The sequence below is a fragment of the Haliotis asinina genome, chromosome 1, assembly GCF_037392515.1.
Source record: "Haliotis asinina isolate JCU_RB_2024 chromosome 1, JCU_Hal_asi_v2, whole genome shotgun sequence".
NCBI lineage: Eukaryota > Metazoa > Mollusca > Gastropoda > Lepetellida > Haliotidae > Haliotis > Haliotis asinina.
The window spans coordinates 93,166,411-93,191,990 of record NC_090280.1 but is presented as its reverse complement, the minus strand read 5'-3'; the positions used below and the strand labels follow the sequence as shown (position 1 = coordinate 93,191,990).

Here is a 25,580-nt window from a genome sequence, read left to right as displayed (position 1 = left end):
ACTATCGATGCATCGATAGCGTGAGTGACTATCGATAGTTTAGTAATTTTCTTGCGCATAATGCAGGCTATTTGGGTGGAGGCTTGCAGCTTCAGTTCTATGTTTTAACCTTTTACTTGGTTTGTGTTTCAAGTTTCTTGTAGGTTACTAAAAGAGACTTCAGCATGTTTTCATTTCATATTAATTAAACATCCATTTGGGAAAGGACGTCAAATGAGATAAATCAAGGAGAGAAAAACTATTGTAATCGGTGGTCGCATTAGACAATTGCAGTAGCATGTTGAAAAAGACAATTGCTATCAGAATACTATGTCGCACCAGACTATTCGCTATCGCAATAGTTGTTTTTTTAACGACTGGCTTGTGCAAAGACAGTAAAGTAAATCAATGCAGTGGCAAAACAGAACGAAATAGTATATATTTCAATGCTCTTCAGAATGTATTCAGCTCGATGGTACACGTTTATGAGTAGCTAGCGGTCGGAAGTAGGCGGTGACAGGGAAGTTCCTGTGAGAGCCACAATGTTGCCAGAAGAATGTCGCCCTCTCGAAACACTCGTCCTCAAGGCCATCTGGAAATATGTTTATGCACTCAGCCAATTTCATGAAACAGCGTTCTGTGAAAGCTCCATCAGCTACTCGTCTGTTTCCTTCAAAATTTAGTGGCTGATGCGTAGCCATCTTGGACAACCTCCATGTCAAATAAGCACACATTCAGCGTGCAGGTAAAAAAAATCTTCGGCACACCTTTTATATCTTATAATATAGACAATGTCAGTGACAAAAAGAGATATAGCTATCGATCAAGCAGACATTAAAACCAAGACCTGTTATCAAGACGCAGTAAATATCTTTTCTTCTTTAACTCATTGGGCAGAAATGTTCACCTGATCCTATGTTGGAGGCCCCCCATGCATCATAGAAGAATGGTTTCAGATGTTTATCGGCTGGACAGGAAGATATCTTGATCCAACATCCAGCACCTGCACTGCGGACAGCACCTGCAATATGTTGTGATCACTTTTAGTGTCCGTTACGTACGTCATACAGATGCTAAAACATCGGCACCTATCACCAGAAATCAATACCTGTTATACAGGTAAGATATGCAAGAGCATATAACAACCCTTCGTCAGCAAACGGTACATGTGATATGGGTCAACAGCGCACCACCCTTTGTATACAGGTGCCTCAGTAACAAAAGAACACCTGCCACAAAGGTTATTCTGCACCTTGGGACATAATTTATGGTCTCCATTTTCAGCCCCATACTTTTAATCAACTTGATGAAACATTATGGCCCTTTCTAATTTAATTTGGTCAATGTCAATAGACGTAGTGGTCTCTAGTTATGTCAACGATGGGTACACACGTTACGGAATCTTGAACAACCGTCTAATAACCGTCATTTTCGAATCGTGCAGAAAACAATCTTGTCGTTGTGTAGAACTGGTCCGGATCTAGGGAAGTAGGGAACAATTCGAGTGTTCGAAACGTTAACCAACTTCGAGACTTTAGGGCTCGACTATATATATCTCTTGCCTGAATATATGAATCGGGCTTACAGTATGTGAAAATATGAATCGAGTGCACTAACCTGTAGGCAGGAATAAACTCGTGACGGGATACCGGCGGTCGGCTCCGCAATACGCCCACTGAGCCCTTGCTCGTGATAAACATCCGTCGATGTTTGTACTGGCATTCTGTGTACGTTCTGCATAAACATCATGATGAAGTCCGGGTCTTGCGGGATGTTTAGGGCATTGTTCAAAAGCCATGAAGCACCCACTTCCGGCAACGGTCATAGCTCCTAAAAGAGAGTCCATCATCTGCATCACGTTCATATAAACAGTTTTATGGTCTCTTAGGTCAACGTGACTTGCTGTTGTGTACCGTGCTGTACCTTATAAGTTACAAATAGCGTAGTTTTCATAGGTTGAACTGGGTCTTGCATGTTATCAAATCTCAACTGCGCAGACTGGTCATGATGTCGATCACTGGGTTCTCGTGCCAATTAATTACAATAAGCGAGTCATTAAGTGGACATTTCCTGAAACTTTAAACATCAAATATTCCATATTCAACCCGGAATTTGCTCCCAAAAATGATATAGTAATTTGTGCAAGAGATTTTAATTCTATTTGCCACACAAACCATGATTAGACATTTAATGACTTCTAGAAATGACATTTGGTACTTGAACATAAAATGGTTTTGTTTGACAAATCGAAACATTTTGTCCATATTTTGCGATGCTATAGACTCTCTGAAGAGATAGCCGCCATATGGCTACAATATTGCTTAGTGCAGCGTTAAATAAAAAACCAAAAAAAAAACAACAATCACATAATGTATATCTGGCTTAGGGACCGGATGTACACATTCGTCCAAAAGACCATATTAGTAGTATAGAGGCCTTTAGAGGGTCAAGGCCTCTATAAGACTCATGTTATTCGTTGTTTAAATAATTCATGCGAAACGATTTGAATTTCAACTAGAGCAAAGTTTCTTGGCCTCATAGTTTCATTGGTTTAGAAGTAACTGTTGCTAGAGTACCATTGCACTGTTTCTATCTGGAATTTTACACATTAGACTTGTGCCATCATGATTTAGACAAGTCACATTCTGTTTTGAATGTATTTGTCACTACAATCCATCCTACACACCGACCCGGTTCTGTATTTGTGTACCAACCTGTTGGACCGAACACAGCCGTGAGTGAATGGCTGATACTAGATCCACAGTATTTCCACTGGTCGACAGCCCGACTGAGACACCTTGCCTCCCGTGTCCACACAGAGTCATTCTTCTGGTCACCCGTGTCCCGGAGCATACGGGGTCGAGGATGTCTCGGACACTGGTCAGTGATGAACCAACACCCTGAAAATGATTAGTCAATTTAAGAGGCGTATCCAGTATTTTGTTTAAACGAGGAGACCCATGGCTGCGAAATGAATGATTGATTTAAACATATTTTAGTAGTCTAGTACATGGTTGAGTAAAGTTATCATAATTTCTTAACTCATAACTTGTCTGGTTGCCTACTACAAGTGGGAGTAAATCTTGTAGAAACCCTGGTGTCGGACCTTTTTGAATTTTATAAAATAATGTTAGTTTCGTTTTCTCCTCCTCTCGGAAAGTTCATCCCGTCTAGTTTCGTAGTACAACGCACGGGAAGATGCATTTCTTTGAAGACCGGTAACAATGCGAGCTGCTTCAAGCTGGAGTTTCTCCAGTCTATTGGATTGTTCTACCAAACATCCATCCCATACCTTGCATGCGCACACGGATGAATACAGTGTATATTTTGGATAGTCTTGTTCTATTTAGTAGGAACTTTAATTTCCGAAATACACCGACCATTATAGATGTTTTTGAACAATGTTTTCAATATGACGATGCCGGCGTCCATTAGACGTGAAGGTTAAACCCAAATGTTTAATATGAAAGTGGACTGTTTTTATATTGCAGCTATCAAACTTAAAATTGTTGCCAATTCGGCCATCTTTCAAAGTAAATAATATAGCATCAGTTTTTTTCCGGATTGTAAGAAATTAACCAGGCCTTTGTCCAATCACTTAACAGTTCAAGATTTTCATTCATGATCCTCTCCATCACCTGTTTGTCCTTTGAAAATGTTCCCAATGAAGTGTCGTCAGCGAAAAGCCGAGTTATACAATGTAACTTATCGGCTTTCTCGTTTACATGCACAATAAAAAGGGCCTAGAAATGATCCCTGGGGAACTCCTGCTTTCAATACCACAGGCTTGGATAGCGACCCATTAACAAAAACTGACTGATTTCGACCAGTTACATAACTGTTAAATCAATCAAGGAGCTTTCCGCGAACTCCATACATCTCTAATGTAAGCATAAGCCCTCTGTGCCAAACTCTGTCAAAAGCCTTTGGTACATCGCAAAAGACCATACAATAGTATTCTGTGTTATCAAGTGATGTACAAATTTGTTGATACATTTCTACACTTTGTTGCACGGTAGAATGGCCTCTCCGGAAGCCACACTGGTATTTGTATAAAAGATCATTAGACACAAAGAAATTATAAACATGCTTAAACACAACTCTTTCAAATAACTTTCCAACACAACTAATGAGTGAAATTGGGCGATAATTCGACACAACCGAATGATCACCTTTCTTGAACAAGGGCATAATATTTGCATGCTTCCATTGCTGAGGATACTCACACAAGTTAAGTGACAAGTTAAACAATATGCACTAAACAGGACTAACGGAAGTAACACTTTTTCTGAGTAAGTGGTGACTAATCTAGTCTGGCCCAGGAGCGTTCTTAAAAAGGTAAAATGATAATGATATCTGAAACCTCATTAACCTCGATTTTAATAATTTCTATTTTCACATCGATACGCTTTTCAAACTGTGTTGAACAAGTGGTATCGGCACCATTTAAATTTGATATAGACTCAAAATATTTATTTAACATGTTAGCTTTATCAAAATCTGACAAAGCTGATGGACCATCTTCGTCAGCATTTCTTTCCAGGGCGGGAATGAAAGAAGCAGAACCTGACGTCTTGATCAAATTATGTAACACCATAAAGTTCGAATATTTCAAAAATTCACCAAGATTTGAATAAAAGTGCAATTTTGAATAACGTTTTGTTATTGACTTTATTACACTGCTTTCTGTATTTCATAACATCAGTTTCATTTTGTGTTCTCTTGGCTTTTTTCCTCAGTCGATCCCGCTTCCTACTTTCACGTCGAATATTTGAGTCAAACCATGGTTTGTCTTTAGGTCTTATCATCACGACTCTAGAAGGAATACATTGTTTAGTATAATCATTAAAACGTTCATAAAATATACAGAAAACATCTTCAAAATTGGAACAGTCAGTAAACAGTGACACCCAGTGAGTACTGCTAACACGTGCGTTCAGTTTTTCATAATCAGCATTACTGTGACACCAAACCTTTCTGGGATAGGCAACTTTGGTTGATACATGTACATAAACGTGGACAAACGTGCCTTTGTGATCACTTATATTGCTGTCAAAATCAACAACAACACTTTCAACATCAACTTCATCACTAACAACTATTGGATCAAGTAGAGTGCTGGTTGTCTTGGTGGCATGTGTTGGTTCCGTTATGATATTACGTAAGTTGTTTCTGAGAAAGATATGTGTTAGGTTCAGTTTGGCTGTGGAAAGTAAATTTTCATTCAAGTCACCGACAAAAGTAACTTTACTTGAAATATCTAAAGCATTTTCAATACTATTGTCAAATCTGCTCCAAAAGTTGGCAGCATTACGCTCAGGCCTGTAAACTGTACATATGATTAATGGCTTTTGAGGAAGATATATATTTAACCCATACAGATTCATCGCACAAATGTTCAAGATTTGGAAGTCTGTCAAAAGTTAAATGTCGAGAAATATACATCATAACCACATCCCCAAAAGCATCTCTATCTCTACGTATCGGGTCATGAAAGTTTTCCCAGGCTAATGTTTCATTATCTATACTTGTGTCTAAACAAACAACATTATATTCAAATAGAAATTCTGACAAATAAGCTTGCTTATTCCGAATGCTTCTAACATTCAAGTGAAAGATTGACAAGTTGTGTGTCTGAACAACAAGACCTGGATTAGATTCAGTGTCACCAGCAAGCTGTAGTAACAATAGTAAAATCAGGATGATACCACCATTTGTAGCATGTGATTAAAGCAGGCACAAGAACAAAAAGTCGCAAGAAGCTTTCAATTCCAATCATAGTATGTTACACGCAATTTCAGTTTCACAGGAACCTGTAAACTATCTCTGAAATGAACATATTTTACTGAAAAAACGTTCATAGTGAGAAAAAAAATAATACAATGAAATGGAGCCCTGCGACTTCATTTTCAGAAGCTATTGAAATCTAGACTTGCCACATTTTCTAGACTTGCGTGGGCTTTCTTGGATATATATACTTCAGGGTCTGTACGACAGACTAAGGAACCTGAATAATACATGTTTATTAGCACGTAAGCTACTGATTTTCAAACATTTCCTATTGCTACTAGAACACGTGAAATAGCTGAGTAACCCGATTGCCACATGGTGTTGCATTATGTCATTAACCATACGTCTTGTTGATTTCCTGTTGTTATGTGGATGTACGTGCGGGTACTAGATCGGGTTATCGGCAGGCATAGCAATAAATTTGATTTTACATAATAGGTTAGCAATGCAGGATCTCTCAACTGTTCTAAAGCGGAAGAAAGGAAAATAGCTATATACAGTGATTCAGAATTCAGCGAAATGAATATCAAAACAGAACGAAAACATGTTCCAGATGTTTCTTTTGTGAGTCAAGCATGTCCTGTTTGATTGGGTTTTCCATCACAAGTATACGTAATTCAGTGTCAAAACAGTTTGGGCTCTCTTTAACGTCAAGTATCACTCAATCATTAAATTTTTAAGGGAAACTGAATTGTTGCATAAATTTTGATATCTGATTTGTAAATAGATATATATTTTACTATTGGTAGTTTAAATGAGCATCTGAGTTGCTGTGCATGTAGACTGTAGGGGTACAAAAGTCCTAAAACGTTCACAGTAACTTTAAACATACCATTCTTTCTACCCTTAGAATATAGATTAAACTGAAGGTAAAATTTGAAGCAGCACCAATATTTCACGATCTTTAATTTAGATATATTCGATTCTATGCAAAAGTAAGGGTTTCTCACATCTATACATATCTATGACATATACAGAGGAAGAGGTATAGATAATGACAACATAAGGAAGGAAACGTTCATTTCTTTCAGTTGACTGAACAGCAGCACTTTCTTTACAGGTGTGTCAAATCACTGAAATGTTACCTGAAAATGTTTGTCAATTCATTGAAGAAAGGTCCATATTATTGTACAGTAAGTGTTCGGGAAACATTCTATGGCATTCAGAGAAGCAGAATGACGTCATTAATTGCGTCAAAAGTTATGCAGAATCGGGTGTATAACGGGTGTATCCGCCATGACTGTTAATCACCTCTTGACAACGACTTCTCATAGACAGTACCAGGTTCCTCAGGAAAGGCATAGGAAGGCGGCTCCATTCGTACACATTTGCATCTCAAAGCTCTCTGAGATTGTTAACTGGTTGACCACGACGATAAATACGCCTCCCAATAGCGTCCCAGACATGTTCAATTGGATTCAAATCTGAACTCAGACTTGGCCAATCCATAGAATCAATGCCATGTTGTTGTTTAAGGTCCTGAACAAGCCTAGCCCTATGAGGACGAGCATTGTCATCTTGGTAAATGTGGGCAGCATTTGGATAAGCGTGTATGAATGGAACGACGGTGTTTTAAATGATGTCACGACCGTATTTTGCAGTATTCATTGTCCCTTGGACAACTTTGATATCAACCTTGGCGTCGTAGGTAAAGGCTGCCCACACCATCACTGATCCACCACCCTAAGCTACTGTAGGCACAACATATCGTGGGTTAGGTTCGTCTCTGTTGCCACGTCTAACTCGGCGACTTCCGTCACTAACGTAGAGATTGAACCTGGATTCATCGAACCGTATTACCCTACGCCATGTGCGTAAGTTCCAGCGTTGACGTTGCTGAGTCCATAACAAACGTTGATGTTTGTGACGATCAGTCAATCTGGGCCTTTTCATAGGCCTGCGTGCTGTTAAACCCCCACGGAGTAAACGTTTATTAACCAGTTCCCGCGAAACGTTAACGCCAGTTGCATGCTGCCAGCTCTGACGCAACTGGTTAGTGGAGTGGAATGGGTTTTCATGTGCCATCCGTAGCAACAGGCGATCATACCTTGCAGACGTCTTTCGTGGACGACCTTGACTTGGTCTGACCTTGACCTCGCCCGTCTGGCGATATTTTTTTAAGAGTCTACTGACAACGCAATGAGAAACATTCATACGGTTCGCTATCTGTCTCAAAGACATTCCACCGTTTTTCATGCCAACAATTTGCCATGTTGAGCTTCAGACATCCGATTTCGCGCCATTTCACCACGAACGCAGTTCTCAAAACCCTGTGCTCAATATCGTGTTTTCACGAATCAGACACCACCTTTCCATTTGTTTAGTGCACGAGTATGCTGAGAAATGCACGTGCAAAACATGTGCTTAGATGTTAAGGTAACATATTGGGCGTATGATAAATTGCATTCAGGAGTTGAACAATGATGTAGATTTTTGTAGGATATAACTAAACATTTAGTGTTGCTTCAAATTTTACCTTCAGTATATATTAATTTATGGATATGATTTAATCTCTGTCTAATCAGATAGGGTCCATGCAGGAAGCTAATGTACTGTAATCCCTATGGTCCCTGGCATGGTGATCTCCCTTCAGTTGTTGGCAGTCTATAGTCTATGTTTTTATATGATATTGTCATGAATGTTAAAATGTTTTAGAGTTCATTTTTCAACTGAAATCTGTGATATAGTTGTTATGTTACTGTCCATAGTTGACAGTGTTTTATCATTTACTTTTTATGTAGTTTTAACTTGTGTTTTGTCACGATACGGCTGAAATATTGCTGATGTGACGTTAAATCTAAACTCACTCACTCACTTTTCTTTGCAAAAGTGTAGGGTTCGGATGATCGTGGCGTCGGGATAGGGAGTTCAGTTATCACTAATCATTTTCAGCCCACTGGATCACCCTTCTAGTTCACCTACTTCACCTAGTTCACCATCACCAGGCTAACTAGTGGAGTCGAACGTTCACCTAACCTTCTGTAATGTTAGGGTATAACACATTTGGTCCAGACCCGTCCGAGATATACGGTGTTGCAGGAACCTTCGTTTCCGGAGCAACTGTAGACTGATCACATGGCTTTGGAGTTGGAGATGCTGGGAATGTTGGTAACACTGAGGCAAAATACACATTACAAGTCGCAGTGAGATATACAATGACAAAGATATATGTATGTGCATTCAGTCCTTAATTAACCTTAAGTATTGATATGGACAGGACCCAATTTTGTGTAACTGAATGATCGACTATAAGACTATAAGAGTATATTTCCTTAGAGTAAAAAACGAACACTTTTACATAAGACCAACAACGACTCTGTTGCATATATGCTGGCTATTATGTCCCTAACCTGTCCTCATGTAAGTTGGACCTGTGCTTTGACGTGGGCCAACGTCTTTCAGAGATATTGGTTCTTGAAAGTTAACGTCATTTGCCCATTGTTTGGCGCTGCAGCGAAGTCGTAAATCACCATTATCCGGGGCGTAAAAGTCTGATTTTCGACGTGCCTAAAACCAGAGACACAGCATTAGAATCGATCAACGTAGTAATTATGATTGTGTCTTCTCGATATCTTCTTCTTCTCTTCTGGTTTTGAGTCAGTCGTTTGGGACACGATTACATAATCATAGGTTTCTGGCGAACCAATATAGGACGCATCTCTGCAAAAAGGAAAGCTCCCACCACATTGTCAACGTGCCCCTGTAAGACAAGAAGCTTGTACTTGACCATTACAGGTGGCCATTACCGAATGTGTCTCAAATGCTAAAATCATTTCCTCTGTATGCAAAGTTGGACGTTCATGTAGACTTAACTTAAAGCATGATGTTACGACCACGTAGAAACGTCATCTTAGATGCAGATCGTGCTGTTACTGGTGAGTGTGTTAAATGCTCTTCAACCCAATGAGCTGACACCTTTGTCACGAGAAAAACCCGGGTTCTATACCCAATATAGGTACTATATCTAGAGCCTAGGTTTGGTGTTCTCCGGCGTAATATTCCTTGATTATTGCTAATATTAGGGTAAAGGTAAACCCACTCACCTATGATATAATCAGCAATCCCCAAACAAATGATTTACCCTCCTTCCATCTCAGACTCAATCAACCTTCGTAGTTTGATGATGATGATGATGATGATGATGATGATGACGATGATGATAACGATGATGATAGGACTACTTACCATATGGTTATCATGGGAGTCGAAGTACCTTCTGTCAAGAAATTGTATGTTTGTGTAGACAATCCATTTTTGACTCCCCCTGTTCCAGAAGACGTTCTTGTAGATCTGGTTACCTGTGAATCCGAGTAGAGTATGATTGGTCTGATACCACCAAACACAAGAAGAGATATATGCATGAGTAGAAACACAGAAGGATACACACAGACTCCATGCATACAATATCTGCCTTGCACATACACCTGAACACATACATTGAAAGAGTTTCTTAATATTTTTATCGATATCTATTTAAAGGATGGCCAATTCTACGCCAAACGCAAGCAGATATAGATACATTAGTAGAAATGCAGGACGATGCTCACACATTCCATGCATACAGTATCTGCCTTCCATATACACCTGAACACATACATTCAAACGTTTCGTATTATTGTGGCCGATTTCATTGTTCCAAGCATGTACTATCTGCCTTTGATATACACCTGGACATGTACATGGAAAGCGGTTATGATTCCTCACCTCCGTCATATACACATTGTATATAGAGAATACTAAATAATGTCCAGTATGGCAACATATTTAAAAAACAAATGAGCCACGCGTACACTTGGTCATGTGGCCCATTGCAAATGGGTCCGGCAGCACGCGATGTAATGTTCAATGTGCAGCTGTGATGTTATTACACAATGAACTATAACACTGTAGATTTATTAAGAAGTGACATCTTGAACAGGTGAGTAATAAATGTAGCTACCTTCTGGATAGCGCGGCGTTCCTGTGAACAGCGTCGCCATTTCGGGGTACTTTGCTGTCCACAGGGCATTTGGGTATGCAACAGACTGAAGAAAAGAGTGGGATGTTTTCTTTGTATATTTTCGTACTTGCATTGGAGATCGAATCACTGTTATTATATTACATACGAAATGGTTAATCAAGTAAATTATAATGATAATGATAATGCTACACAAGACATATCTAAACCACCCTCGTAATTTTTTTAAAATTCGCAACCAGAATTCTTTTTGTGTTGTGGTTTTTGAGTTTTTGTTGTTTTTGTTGGGTTTTTTCGCTTTGTTTTCTTTTCTTTTCTTTCTTTTCTTTTGGTTCTTTTTCTTAATTCGTAATCATAATTCTTTTTCTTTAAGATCAAGAAACTATCTTTAGAGATAGAGTTGGTGATTTTTCACCCGCAGTTTGGCTTTGAATATATGATGACAAACAAGAAGCAGAATTAGGTCAAAACTATCACCAGTTAGAAATGTGGCTGAACAACCGAAAAACAGCTGAAGGGATCATATAAATCCAGATGGGTCAGTGCAGAAAGCAATAGTACTGTAATGCCCACGGTGATCTGCCGTCAGTTCTTGGCAATCTATAGCCTGTTTTTATGTTGTCTTGTCCGTAATTGTGGTTTAATTTTACAGTTGTGTGCCAGTTTAAATGTTTAAATTAGTGATTACCACTTGTCACACGAAGATCTGTACAAAAAGCTTACTAGAGTTGAGCATTTTGTTGCATTTTAATATGGATATTTGCAGGACCAGTAAAGTGTGATATTGGAAATTGATTAGCAACATTTTACTTAACTATCCCTCCTGTTTAGTGACTTTCCAAATATAATTCATACCTTGGATGTGACTATAAGCTGAAACTAACGCACTAGTATGGGTCTCTACCTTAATTTGCAGGCGATGTATAGCCCGGTTTTATTCATTTATGTCCTATATTCTATGTTAATGCTTCCAGTTGTAATTATGTCTGTGACATTATAGTGACTTTACGTTTCCTGGCAGATATAACCATGAAGGTTTATTTCGTATCGATGCACAGTTTGTTTTAGTCACGATATGGCTGAACTACTGCTGATGTCTCTAAACGTTTTAACTGACCCATCTACGTCTGGGTGAACTGAAGTATACTAAACAGCAAAAGAAACGCAAGTTTCGAAAATATAATGTCGCGGCCACAAAATGTCTGTGTCCCGTGATGGGATTCGAACTACGGTGCTTATATTCCGAAGTCAGATGCCTTGTCCACATGACCAAAGAGGTTAACCCCGTCAGAAAGCTGACAAGGTAAGGATGTCATCTGTGGGATGACTCCACGCCTTGCTTCATACTCCCCTGTCAACAGAAGGCACGTCCAGAGCTACATAGTTGGGTACTTATTTTCCTCTCATATGATATGAACGTGCTCAGCCCCACCAATGTTGGGCACCGATGTCGCGGCCAAAAAATTTCCGAGTCCCGTGATGGGATTCGAACGACGGACCTTTTGTTCCGAAGTCGGATGCCTTGTCCACATGACCAAAGAGGTTAATCCCGTCAGCAAGCTGGCAAGGTAAGGATGTCATCGATGGGATGACTCCACGCCCTGCTACAATAATGAAATCTCAATAAAGTAAGCCTTCATTTTCATGCCTCCATCTTAAGAAACTTGAGAAAAAGTTTGCGTTTCTTTTGCTGTTCAGTATATATTATATATCGCTTGGCGTAGGCGACACCACAAGGTCAGGACTCAGTTACTTGATCTGAAACCGGTTCATGGCTTTATAAGTGACATGCTTCACAATTTAGCCCCAAATATCACTATGGATATGACATACACATGTATAGTTATGGTTAGTCATTGTCTTACAGCTAGGTCTCTCTGTAGTGTTTTGTTTCTGAAGTCAAACTGCGACGTTGCCCCCCTGCCGTCCACTTGTATACTCTCCGATACACTGTCGTACATGACGTTGTAGCGGATGATGTTGTCACGACCGCCACCAATGTTGGCATGGATGTCGTTCTACAAAATGCAAGGGACACTATTACATACACTCAGTACATGAATAATGCACATATATTGCGCACAGCCACTGTCATTCGTCGTGGTGACAGGTTACGAGGCGTGTCCCAAAAGTGATCGGCCTCACTATATTCTCGATGTCCAATGTAAGAAAAACTGGGCTTTTATTTTGAAGAAATCATAAGCAAAGACATATCCAGAATTTCACATATGTGGTTAAAGACGTTAGCAAGAATAAAAGTCAAAGAAAACGGGCATCGTGAGGCTGGAACATGACAAAAGCAATTTGCGTGAACGTGACAGATAGTACACTCCTCAAACATATTAGGGAACTGTACTTTCAATGTACGATTGCCGAAATTGGAAGATATATAGGGTTGAATCAGTGTTGATACAATAAGAATGGATGTTTTGAAAATTCATCACCACATGGCTTTCATTCAAAGCAAAGCTGTTTGTTCAGTTATCCCCCTTGTTAGGTGACTGGAGTATGAAATGAAAATTTCAGGTTTACAAGTTTCAGTCACTAGTGTGTGATTTGACCCTGGATCCCTGACCATGCACAGATACAGGATAATTATCGGAAAAAAATGTCTGCAGTGATTTATCGACCTGCCTGAAAAACGTCAAGATTCATAATGACACCCCATGCACGTTTAGGAGGCTCCCACGTTGTGCTCGTTCTTCCCATACATTGTGTCTACATGTGGTGAAAGCGTGAAATGATTCTGCATAGATAGGTCAATGTAACGTTCCTCAAAGAGTTTTCTTTCTTCTCGACTCCAAAGTTCAGGTTCACGTACTTTCATTTAAGAGTATATGTAGAAAAAACAAGACTTAAAAGCAGTTTCAATTCCCCAGGTGAGGCCGACCACTTTTGGGACACCCCTCATACAGCTGACCATGGAAACAGTTCTCGGTCCTTTATGTAAAAACAATTGGAGTATCTCAACAGCTGGGCTGATTTTCATAGGTAGTTCTTCCTGCTGTGGACACATATCAGTTTATTGTATGTTTGTTCCGGCTATATAAAGGCCGGTTGTATGTATTCGATTCTGGATCAATGATCAACAACTGGATCAATGATCAACAACATGAGCATCGATCTAAACAATTTGAATACAATGACGTGTCATCCACGGGTCACTCATTTCAGATATGTATCTAGCAGCCATGATGCCATTCTTTAGTCACGATATGGCTGAAATACCAGCGATGTGACTTAAAATACTACCTCACTTCACATCATGTAGATCCAACGCACGTCACTTCCTGTTCTTTGTCTAATCCGTCTTTATCGCCCCGTGATTTTACATGGCAGATACGTTTTAACGTTGTGTTGTGCAGTACGAGCTTCGCGTGTACACAGTATTCACATTATAAAACTTACGCGGTAGAAGACGTTGTGCTCAATGGTGACGCTGGAGTACTGGTCATCCAGCATGACGCCTCTCACAGAAGCTCCCGGCATTAGTCTGATGGTATCGTGGATGTGGTTGTACCGGATCTTGTTGCCTCGCTGCCAGGTAATAGTTACAAGGAGCATAGCTATTTCGAGTCTGTTTCATGGCTCATATGTACTACATATGCGGATGACGAATACACAATCTGGAAGTCTGAAACATCTTCAGGCTAGTGTAGCTTTCAGTTTAAATGATATTCAGCCAAATGAATTAACATATAACTGTTTGCATAGCCATTCAAATGTCTTATAGATATATACCATCTTTGGTTTATGGTTTCTAGTGAGGTTGGTTGGTCGGTTGATTGGTTTGTCGTTAATCCCAATATTCTAGCTATATGGAGGTGGTCTGTAAATACATGTAACTGAGTCTGAACCAGACAATCCAGTGATCAAGATCATAGGCATCGATCTACGCAATCAGCATATGATGATATGTGTGAACCAAATCACCGAGCCGACCACCAAATCCCGTCAGTCGCCTTTTCACAGCGTGGGTTACTGAAGACCAATTCTATCCCAGATCTTTACGGGTTTCTATTAAGCAGTTTGTCGTACACTAAGTGGACCCGCCATGATATTACACTAAATTACACTGAATTGGCGTTAGGCATACAGTCACTTCCCTTTGTGAACGTATGATATCAAACAAGGCAAGGAAGATGAGGACTTACGAAAGACCAACTCCTTGTAGCATGGAAAGCACCACAGTCGCTGGCATTGAGGCAGTTGTGGTGGACGTGATTATATTCCATCACGTGGTCGTTACCCTGGAGACCAAGATACTTTATATATATTCATATTGAAAACGATATTGAAAACTTTAGGCATCCGTTCATGATTTTATCATTTTTAACAAACAATAAGATTAAACCCTGATTACAAAAATGTATAGGTGTATAAAGCTTATCCCCCATGCCTACACAATACAAGAAGACTTTAGTTCATGGCTATCTTTGTTCATAATGGCCAACATCTGAGAGGATGACATAAATCCAGGTAAGGGTCATACCTAAAGATGGAAAGAAAATAGGGGACCACATGAAAGCACGCGTGTTCCCTGCTTTCCCTATTTTACTGCTCTTCGTTGTCAGGTTTTCACAGTTTAATTGTGTCTAGTGTGGACTATAAACTTTTAAGTCACGCCATGAAATATTTCCAATGTGACTATAATTTTTTACTCGCTCACATGTGTCCCTATATTTTTTCCAGGTTTCTTCATGTGCGATACAAAGCTTTTGATGAAACCTTGGAAAATAAGTATAGGAACACTTGCGCCTTCATGTGATCTCCCCCTCTTTCCCTCTGTAGATGTCTACCGGGTTCTCATACACATACAGTATGTTAGTTTCAGTGCTGGCTGAATCAGATTAACAACACCTGAGGGGGTCATATAAATCCAGCTAGGGGTCATGCCGGTAGCAAAGGTAATGTAAGTCCCCATAGTTTCGGTTAGAGAATATTTATTGTATGGTTACTTGCTTGTTTAAATCTAAAACGTGTGATATTCTACTTATTTTAATGCCCTTTGTTGATAGGTTTTCATATCGCTAATGATATGCTTTATTAATCAGTAGGTGTCATAGTCGCGGCATGACATATCACTAAAGATAATCTTTACTTATCAGTAGGTGTCATAGTCACGGTTTGACATATCACTAAAGATAGTCTTTATTAATCAGTAGGTGTCATAGTCACATATTGCGACTTTAAATGTTTACTCAGTACATGTTTACGCCATTACACACACTGGTGTATATATAAGCAAAATGAATCATGCCTTGGTTTTTATGAATCTGGTATTATTTACTGACGGTAAAATTGATTATTACTGATGCTGCTTTGCCGATCCAATCTCTTGTGGACAAGTTACGGAAACAACATGTTCAAACCAAATCTTGGAAAGCTAATAGGAATCATACTATACTCCACTGGTTGGTTAACATTTGTATTATGCTAAGATAATTCCTGATACTTTCGAGATGTTATTTAGAACCATCAGTTCATACAGTCTGATGTTGGAGCCACATCGCATTCGTATTTCAAACAATGTGTGATAATACATTCAACTCTTTCGCTAATGTGGTTGTGGAAGAAAACAATGGAATGACACATATTTTGCCAGAATGTGTGAAGAGTTGTACAACACGAACAATTTATAAATATTCCCATATTCGTGAAAGTGTACATACGTCGAACTTGATGGCAGCATATTGACCGTCGTGGATGTGGTTGTATCGTATGAGGTTGTTGACTCCAACACTGTGCACAGCGTTCTGTCCAACTGCCCCCTCCCGACTGTACCGCCATATATGGTTGTCTTCCACCACGTTACCGGAGGCGATGAGGTTGACACGGTCACCGCCTAAGAATATCCATGTAGCTAGCAATGTATGATTCATGTAAGTTGTAATGTTGAAAATATACTTTTGCACTTTACAATTCAATGCACCATGACGTCAGCAGACAGACTAAACGCATACCGAAAGATATAGATGAGATAAACACCAGCAACAAGAGTTACCAAATATTTCAATGCCTCCATCTCCATCATGTATTTCACACCTGGACACGGTGACGAACCGACAGTCTCCTCCACAGTGGAACACGTAGGAACCTGGAATACAGGTTTTTTGGTAAATGACTAAATGAAACAGGGAGAGAAAGGAAAACAATGCGAAAAGGTAGAGGGTAGATGGTGAAACAATGTAATAACTAGTCTAGGTATGCGTGAAGGTATGATTAGATATGAGTGTGACAAGGTATGAGTTAAGGCGTGACTAGGTATGAGTGAAGGCGTGACTAGGTATGAGTGAAGGCGTGACTAGGTATGAGTGAAGGCGTGACTAGGTATGAGTGAAGGCGTGACTACATATGAGTAGGGCAGGGCTAGGTATAGTAAAGATGTGACAAGGTATGAGTGAAATCGTGATTACTCACTCTGCACAATGTTTGAAGTCAGTATGCTAGAAATATCGTAATTTCATTGTCAATCGGTTGTTAATTGTTTACCTGTATTTTTCAGCTCCAGTTGCCGCAGTTCTACATTGGACACGTTTTGGGCGTTGATTCCGAAGTGTCGACAGGCTTCCAGGGTAAAGTCCTCAAACCTCAGGTTGGACACACCAGGGTCAAGTCTGAAAAACATATTTGTGAAATGGGAAAATGCTCATTAATGACATACAGACAGTTTGATGTGTAAAATATCACGTTTTAACCAAAACACGTTTGAAGGAACTATAGGGGACGAACTGGTGGATAATTCCATGACGTATTTAGACTTACTTGATACAGTCATCAACCACTGACGCATACACAATATCTGATGACGTCAAAGAACCTGTCTCTGTATTGGGCCACATATACAGAATCCCCGTACTTCTGTCTATGTAGTATTCTCCCTGCAACAAAGGACACAGCATCCGATGACGTCAGATGAACATGTACTGTCAGAATATAACACCATACGTATGAAGTCGTCTTAAAACTACGGCTGTTTGTAGTGAGTGAGTGGGTCTACGCCGATTTTAGCAATATCTCGGCATGGGACACTACACAACGTATCTAAGAGGGGAATCGAACCCGGAACGCTTTATCCACTGGGCTACACCACCTTCCGTTGTTTGTTATCTATTGGGGCACGTTTTGTGTATGACGAGTACTGACGTTACCGCAACACATGCTTGTATGTTGTGTCATGATTGATTTTCAGCGGTCCGTTCATTTAGATTTCACACCCAGTTTGTGTTATTTAAACAAAACGAACTTATTTGTGGTGATAGTCTAGACTACAGATCTGTAGTGATGTCATGTGCTTAATGTAGCTAGACACATACTGCTGAACCTGAAGCACGATTTACATCTGTGTACGTCTTTTGCATAATGGTATGTAGTCTTTAAAATACATATAGAATGTATTTAAAATCTGGGTAAAAGCAAGAATACATAGCACTTTGGAAAGGATTGAATTTTTCAACCCTTCTTAACGACGTTTCAAGGCTGTTATTGCCGTATTGAAATTATTTAATTTACACTAGGTCTGAGATCGCTTCAGGAACGTCAGTGGACACACAAGCGCAAATCATAGTTTCTGTTTGAATATAATGTCCAGTTTGAAACTCACAGGCTCGTCAAGTTCCGAGATCATGTTCATAACCCGGAAGTAGCCACCTTGGTTGGCGAACGCGAGTCCGGTCAAGTTGCCATGGTTATAGACACCTAATATAGCATCACAACAATATTATTGATTGATTGCCGTTTATATTAAAGTTACATTTCGACGATCTGTAAATAATCGAGTCTGGGCCATACAATCCAGTGATCAACAGCATGTGCGTCATACCACACGTCAACCAAGTCAGCGAGCCTGACCGCTAGAAGCAGTTAGTCGCCGCCTACGACAAGCATGTGTTACTGACATATCGTACCCATATCGAAACCGGGTCTTCGGCGTGACGACCAAACGCTTTAACCAACAGGCTACCCACCACCCCTTTGAATAATGAACTAGTAACGGGTGTGTTACCTTCAGCGTTGAAGCTTACCTGGTCGCATACCATGGGAATCTTTGGAAGCCAATGTGATGGTGTGATTCGCGGTATTTATTTCACTTATCTTCGCAGAGTAGTCAGCCCAGCTCCAGTACCTAATGATATGAAATATGATATTGACATTATTTCAGAATAAACATATATATAATTATAAATATGAATCTAGATTTGTTTCATTTGTACAGAAGAGGCTTTCAATCCGTTCTCTACTAAGGAGGCCACAAGCCTGTGTTGTGCAATTACACAGTACGTGAATATTACATGACACAATTAAGACATGACAACCTTTCTAAAGTTTGAAGCATTGAATATAAATGCTGATACATTTCGAGGAATTAGAGAATTATTCGAAGTCAGTAGAGCGATAAATTTATGAGTGTTTGGGTGTCTATTATAATAATTAGACACATATTTTTCTCTGTTTTCTCTGCAATGGACATACAGGAGGTAGATTATATTTGTCTTGTATGATATGCATAATACAAAGTTTACAATAGCTATTTTCCCTAGAGATATTTGTGTGCCTTCCTGTTTCCACAAAGAGATCATGGTGTGAGTCTCTTAGTCTTGCTACCGTAAATTCTTCACATTTATAACCTTGAGGTAGGTTTCAGTTTCAGTAGTGGATTTTCGCTGTTTATAATAAAAAACATTTCCTCGACAAAAACAGGGCGCGGTGCCAATCTTGCAGGAATATTTCGTTTAACATCTGTGTAAAAGTCATGTGTAACCATGTTCATCATACCAAAGTAGTTAAATCTTTACGTGGGTGACCGAAAGAGCCCTTCATAACGAACAGTGCGAGCAGGAAGCGAAAATTACACCACTAGGATGCCGTATTTATGAATGTATGTACGAGGCAGGACGGTTGCCTGTGCATGCTAGTATATTGCCGACGATGTCTTTTTATCCGCTTAGAGCATACTGTCAATGGATTGTTATGCTCGAAATTAATGAATAAGCAAAGGATAAGTAAGATTTGCTTAACTGAGAATTGTATCAAACTCCATTTCAACGACATCATTACAAGCCTAACGCCAATTTGACCGTTTATTTATATCTTATATGGGTTTCTGGAAAACGCATCTCTTGAAACAGAAGAGTCACATTGCAGTGTGAGAAAGACTCACCAGAACCCATATGCCCATGGTTCCTTTTCATTCGCCCACCTCGAGTCACGGTTCGTGTTGTATGAGAACTGGTATCCATACCTATCTGGCACAGCCGTGATATCTATGAAGTCCTGCAGCAGGGAATCGGGCCTAGGCTAACTGCCTCCTGGACAACTGCGTCCATTGTCCCCTCCAGTTGTCAAGGGACAGATGTCCGGGAGGCAGTTAGCCGGGGTGCAGTTAGCCTGATACCAGGGAATCAACGCGAACGGGTGGAAATATCGGTGTATGTACCGGTGTGTACACACTAAATATTGTTGTGTGTTTGGTTTACTAACAAAATTTTGATCATAGCCTCCTGACGTACTACACATCGTTAGTTTTGTCACATGCGTAACATCTAATGGATTTACCAATAACTTTTGCAGATTTTAAGCTGCACACAATTGTCTCTTTCCGATCCAAAAGAACAAGCATATACATGTTTGTAACACGCCTAATCGCTACTTGTGTCCCTTTCCGACACATTACTCAATGTAAAGTGTCCGTGTCTTACGTGGTTTGGCCACCTTGCCAGGGTGAGGGGTTCACCGTTGATGAACAGCTCCAAAGGGGCATGTCTGTAGATATACCAACCGTAGGAGGACAAATGACCATAGTTTGCGATTCCTACAGATGGCAGGTGAATCTGTTTGATCTGCCAAATAATTATTTGAAGCTAAGCACTGACATCATAACAAGGAAATCTCTGTTAGTTAACATGCATTCGTCGTTTGAAACGTCCTCTAATTGTTATTTTTTCACAATTATACAGAAAAAAGAAACAGTGGTTAACAATCCAACCAGTTCAGCGATCCAGTTGTTCTTGTTATCAAAACCATATTTCGTTTTACCATGTACTGAAATGCATTGTAATATTTTGTACTTATACAGTACCACGTACTTAATAAATACACATTTGCTTTAGACTGTTTACTGTGTTTTGTGGACAGATTTCAGCTTATTTTGCTAGTATATTTCTTATCAATGCTGTTTGTCCGAAACACTGCCCGTGTGACATCTTACGTAAGTCACACAAACCGCCACTGACTCACGTGTCTCTGAGCGTCCTTGCCCCATAAACGTAGAAGCGCTGGGTCAGTGACGTCCTTGAACTGATTGACAGGTAGACGACTTCCACCTGTCTAAACCAATGGGATCGGTTTGACACCATCATCAGCATGTAAACGAACCGGCAAGGACGCTGCTTTTGTTTGTGCAATGTGTCAGTGAATATCATAGCGAAACATAACACCCATTTGGCTTTCATTCGATTAATCTATTGACATGAAGCGAGCGACCTGGTACACACTGTCCACGTGTTCCGATGATAGTTTTCGACAATACCCGAATCGCTTAAATGTCATGTGTCATGCAAATATTATGTCTGCCTACCTATTTTATCGCCCCACAAAGGTACCTGGGGCGTATATAATTATCTGTCTAGATCAATATCTCTAAGATTGTAGTCAACGCCTGTGGAAAACCATACATACCACATGCACCTAATGTCCTTGGTACACACATGTAGCACGCGCACTTCATGTCCATGGCAAACATAAGTACCACATAACCTCCTGTCCTTGATAAACATAATACCATATGCGCCTCCTGTCCCTGGTAAACATACATACGACGTGCACCTCCCGAGTCTGGTAAACGTACGTACCACGAGCACCTCCTGTCCTTGGTACACATACATACCACATGCACCTCCAATCCTCGGTAAACATGCATACCACGTGCACCTCACGATCCTGGTAAGCGTACGTACCACGTGCACTTCCAGTCCTCGGTAAATATACGTAGCAAGTGCACCACCTGTGCACCACTACGTACACCTGTAACTGGTAGACGTACATACCATATGCACCTCCTGTCCTTGGCAAATGTACATCTAACGTGCACTACCTGTCCCTGGTAGACATACATACCACATGCACCACCAGTCCTTGGTAGACATACATACCACGTGCACCTCCTGTCCTTGGTATGCCCTGAAGGTGACTGGAGACTGGTAGCCATGTGTGAAGTGGAGAGTTGTCGGGAGGTCATAATACCCCTTCATCATGTCAACGTTGATGGCTGTCAATGTATATATCATAAGTTGTTCACTGGTCACTAGGGGGGCATGGGTTGATGTAAAATCGATGTTTGTTTATGTTAACATGGAGGGTACACCAACCCATGGGTCCCGAGGGACCAATAACGAACGTATTTCCCTTACCGAAAACCTCAATGTTAATTTTGAACTGTTTGAAACATGGGTACCGGGTCGTACACTTCAACCAACCTGTGTGAATAGGAATATTTCATCTTGCTGTTTTTCCGGAAAGAATTGTCTTAGTAAAATCGGCGCGGTGCAGTTCCCCTTTTTAATATTCACAGGGACTACATCTGAACGTTTTGTCAAAACACTTATTTATTGGAATGCGAGGCCACCGATGCCATCGATACTTTTCACAGACGACAAAACAAACTTAGAGTTATCTCCCTTTTAGCAAAACATCGGTAACGTCCGTACATCATGCGGAGTCAATGTTATTGGAGATAGTGACGTACTACCTCGAAGTACCGAATGATTTGCCGTTGACAGCGGGGTACACTGTAATGCATCTCGCTTACATGTGCGGTACTTTGAAAGTAATAAATTTAGAAGAGCGCTTAGTTCTTGGACCTTGGCATGGTGATGTACCTTCACTTGTTGACAATGTCTATCCCAATTTTTATATTGTATTGTCCCAATAGTGCAATTAGTTTTACCTTTCCACGCTAGTTTTAAGTGATGGTGATATTCTAGTTCTTCTACTGTCCTTTGACGACAGGTTTTTCTACAATACACGTATTCCATTTAATGCCAAACATTTTCTCGTCACGATATGGCATAAACACTGCCGATGTGGAGTTAAATATCAACTCACACACTTCATTTGTCAGCATCCATAATACAACTCATGACGCAGCAGCCCCATACGTGTGCATGGGGTGTCATTCTTGATTTTGACAGTTTCAAAGAAGGTTGATGAATCACTTTAGACCACTGATTTTGGCAATCACCATGCATCACACAGTTGTAATATTTCTTTTTATATTGAAAATGAAAATTGTAGACATGCACATTTCCCCCAATCATCTTTTAATAGCCATTACTGTACAGATAACCATGGCCATTACTGTACAAATAACCATGGTCATTACTGTACAAATAACCAGGGCATTACTGTACAGATAACCATGGTCATTACTGTACAAATAACCAGGGCATTACTGTACAGATAACCATGGTCATTACTGTACAGTTAATCATGGGCATTACTGTACAGATAACCATGGTCATTACTGTACAGATAATCATGGGCATTACTGTACAGATAACCATGGTCATTACTGTACAAATAACCATGGCCATTACTGTACAGATAACCATGGCCATTACTGTACAGATAACCATGGTCATTACTGTACAGATAACCATGGCCATTACTGTACAGATAACCATGTCATTACTGTACAGATAATCATGGGCATTACTGTACAGATAACCATGGCCATTACTGTACAGATAATCATGGTCATTACTGTACAGAAAACCATGGTCATTACTGTACAGATAACCATGGTCATTACTGTACAGATAATCATGGGCATTACTGTACAGATAACCATGGCCATGAGGCACTGCAAGTGGCGTTGCACTCATTCAATCGTAAATTTAAAGTGAAATTGCCCTTCGCTGTTTTGAAAAGAATATATATTTATTCTTATAGAATATATTCATCTGCTCTTAGTGTCACAGCTATCACATAAATACAAACATGCTTTTTACAGCTGGCATAGAAAGACAAACATTTGCTTACCGTTTCCTTTTATCCCGGGTGATTCCAACAGTTGAAGTGCTCTGTGGAGAGTCTTCACCGGATGGTGTACATCTAACCTAGGTGTAGGAGTTGGTGTGGGTTAAAACGTAATTTCTAGATCTCTTCCTCAACCTCCTTCGTATGAATTTCGTAAAGGATTACCGACTGATTCGCTCTAACTATTTTAAAGTATCTCCTTAACATATATTTTTTCTTGACTTCATGACCAAGATCTGCGATTATGCAAGAAAAAGTACAATATAGACTGCAATAGTAAGATCCGTTGATGTCAATACTGGTGCATTCTTTTCTCTGAGATCCATAAAACGCTATTTATCTGTCGAGATCTATCCTTATTGGTGACAGACGTACCCTGTGTTTTTGTCGGAGCCGATGGGGGACACATACAACTCCACCGTCTTCCCAAACGAACATGTCAGAAATGTGATGAACACCACAAACCCAAGCATGGTCACAGATTCACTATGTCCCCTGAACAGAAATGCCACTGTGTAGCTAGGTCTTCACAGGGAATTTGGCACATGTTACATATGTTGAATTGTTATCTTTACTTAGCTGGTCTACATACACGATAAGCTAGAACACACACACCAGTAAATATTCGTCAGTGGACATAAAATATTGCTTGTTTGTCGGAAATGCGATGAATCGGGAGGCGAGTCTGCAGAGTGAATCTGCCACTCTTCGGACACACCTGCCGGCTGTTGCCTTGCTTACAGAAAATGACTGTGCAACTAAAAGGTGAATAGCACCAGTCGCAACAAACTGAAGGAATATCAGTAGTTGAATGATGGGTGGGAGACTGTGAGAACGCTGAGTGGGATGTGCAAGTTCATCGCCGATTAAATCAACTATGAAAAAAATGGTAAAACGACGAAATCAGTATCGCCCGAATAGTGATCGTCGTTGTACAATTCCATACGGTTGAAACGATCCCTGAATGTCCTTTGAATATGTAGTCTCTTTCTCCTAGAACGAAGCCGACGAACGAGTCGAATCACTTCAGCCATGTTTATTGCAACAAATATTGTCTTAAGTCTACTCAGGGGCAGTCTTAGGAGTTAAGATCAAATTTGGTCTTAGACTTGGTATTTTCTCAAAGACTGAGCTACGGATCCTTATACGGATCTTCAGGGTTCTGAAGGTATGACTAGATCAGAGAGATTAACATATGTTATGTAATTTTGTTGATTTGTTATCTTTTCTTATCCGGTCTGCATGTATGATTAGCTGGCATACAAACATGTATGTATACATCTCACAAAAACTTAAACAACAAGTATTTACAGCGTAATTAATTTTATTAATCTCGATAGAGACTTTTGCCTGCATGTTACCAAAAGGTGAATATTCCAAGAATACATAACCTTTGGTGATTGTCAAATTGATTTTTATGATAACATTGACAACATCAATCGAACAAAACCACCCTCATTGAGAGAGGGTGAAAGATGTGTGGCATGAATGTGCTCCACTCTTCACACATACACCTGATCGTTGTAAACCTATGTGTAATCATTACTCTGCTACAACACGCGCGTCCTAAGATCATTGTTATAGATGATAATGCCTGTTCCTGGATAATAACGCCAGAAAAGGAGTTCTTAATGATATTTGTTAGATCAGCAACATTACACACCAATGGACTGGCTTGCAAGGTCACCTGGTCTGAATCCCATTCAACATAGTTGGAGCATTATTGGAACTTTTGTTTACGGTTTCCATGCTCACCCTCAGACGTTGGATGGCCTTGCTGAGGCTTTCCAGAGGGAATGGAAGAACAGTCCACAACAGC

General features: G+C 40.0%; 1 protein-coding gene across 1 annotated transcript; it reads right to left on the bottom strand.

The window, feature by feature from the left end:
- Positions 1 to 418: 418 nt before the first annotated feature.
- On the bottom strand, positions 419 to 24,334 carry LOC137284394 (uncharacterized). The gene is made up of 23 exons (XM_067816185.1): positions 24,137 to 24,334; positions 23,765 to 23,841; positions 21,877 to 21,992; positions 20,963 to 21,052; positions 20,425 to 20,565; positions 19,887 to 19,999; positions 18,751 to 18,851; positions 18,330 to 18,424; positions 17,492 to 17,607; positions 17,219 to 17,343; positions 16,731 to 16,823; positions 16,399 to 16,571; positions 14,881 to 14,976; positions 14,135 to 14,263; positions 12,592 to 12,744; positions 10,709 to 10,793; positions 9,955 to 10,067; positions 9,120 to 9,276; positions 8,746 to 8,883; positions 2,694 to 2,879; positions 1,597 to 1,809; positions 887 to 1,000; positions 419 to 571 (listed from the first exon to the last, which is right to left on the bottom strand). Exons 1-23 carry the CDS (start codon positions 24,232 to 24,234, stop codon positions 444 to 446), a joined length of 2,850 nt encoding a protein of 949 aa, XP_067672286.1. The 5' UTR covers positions 24,235 to 24,334; the 3' UTR covers positions 419 to 443.
- Positions 24,335 to 25,580: the final 1,246 nt, after the last annotated feature.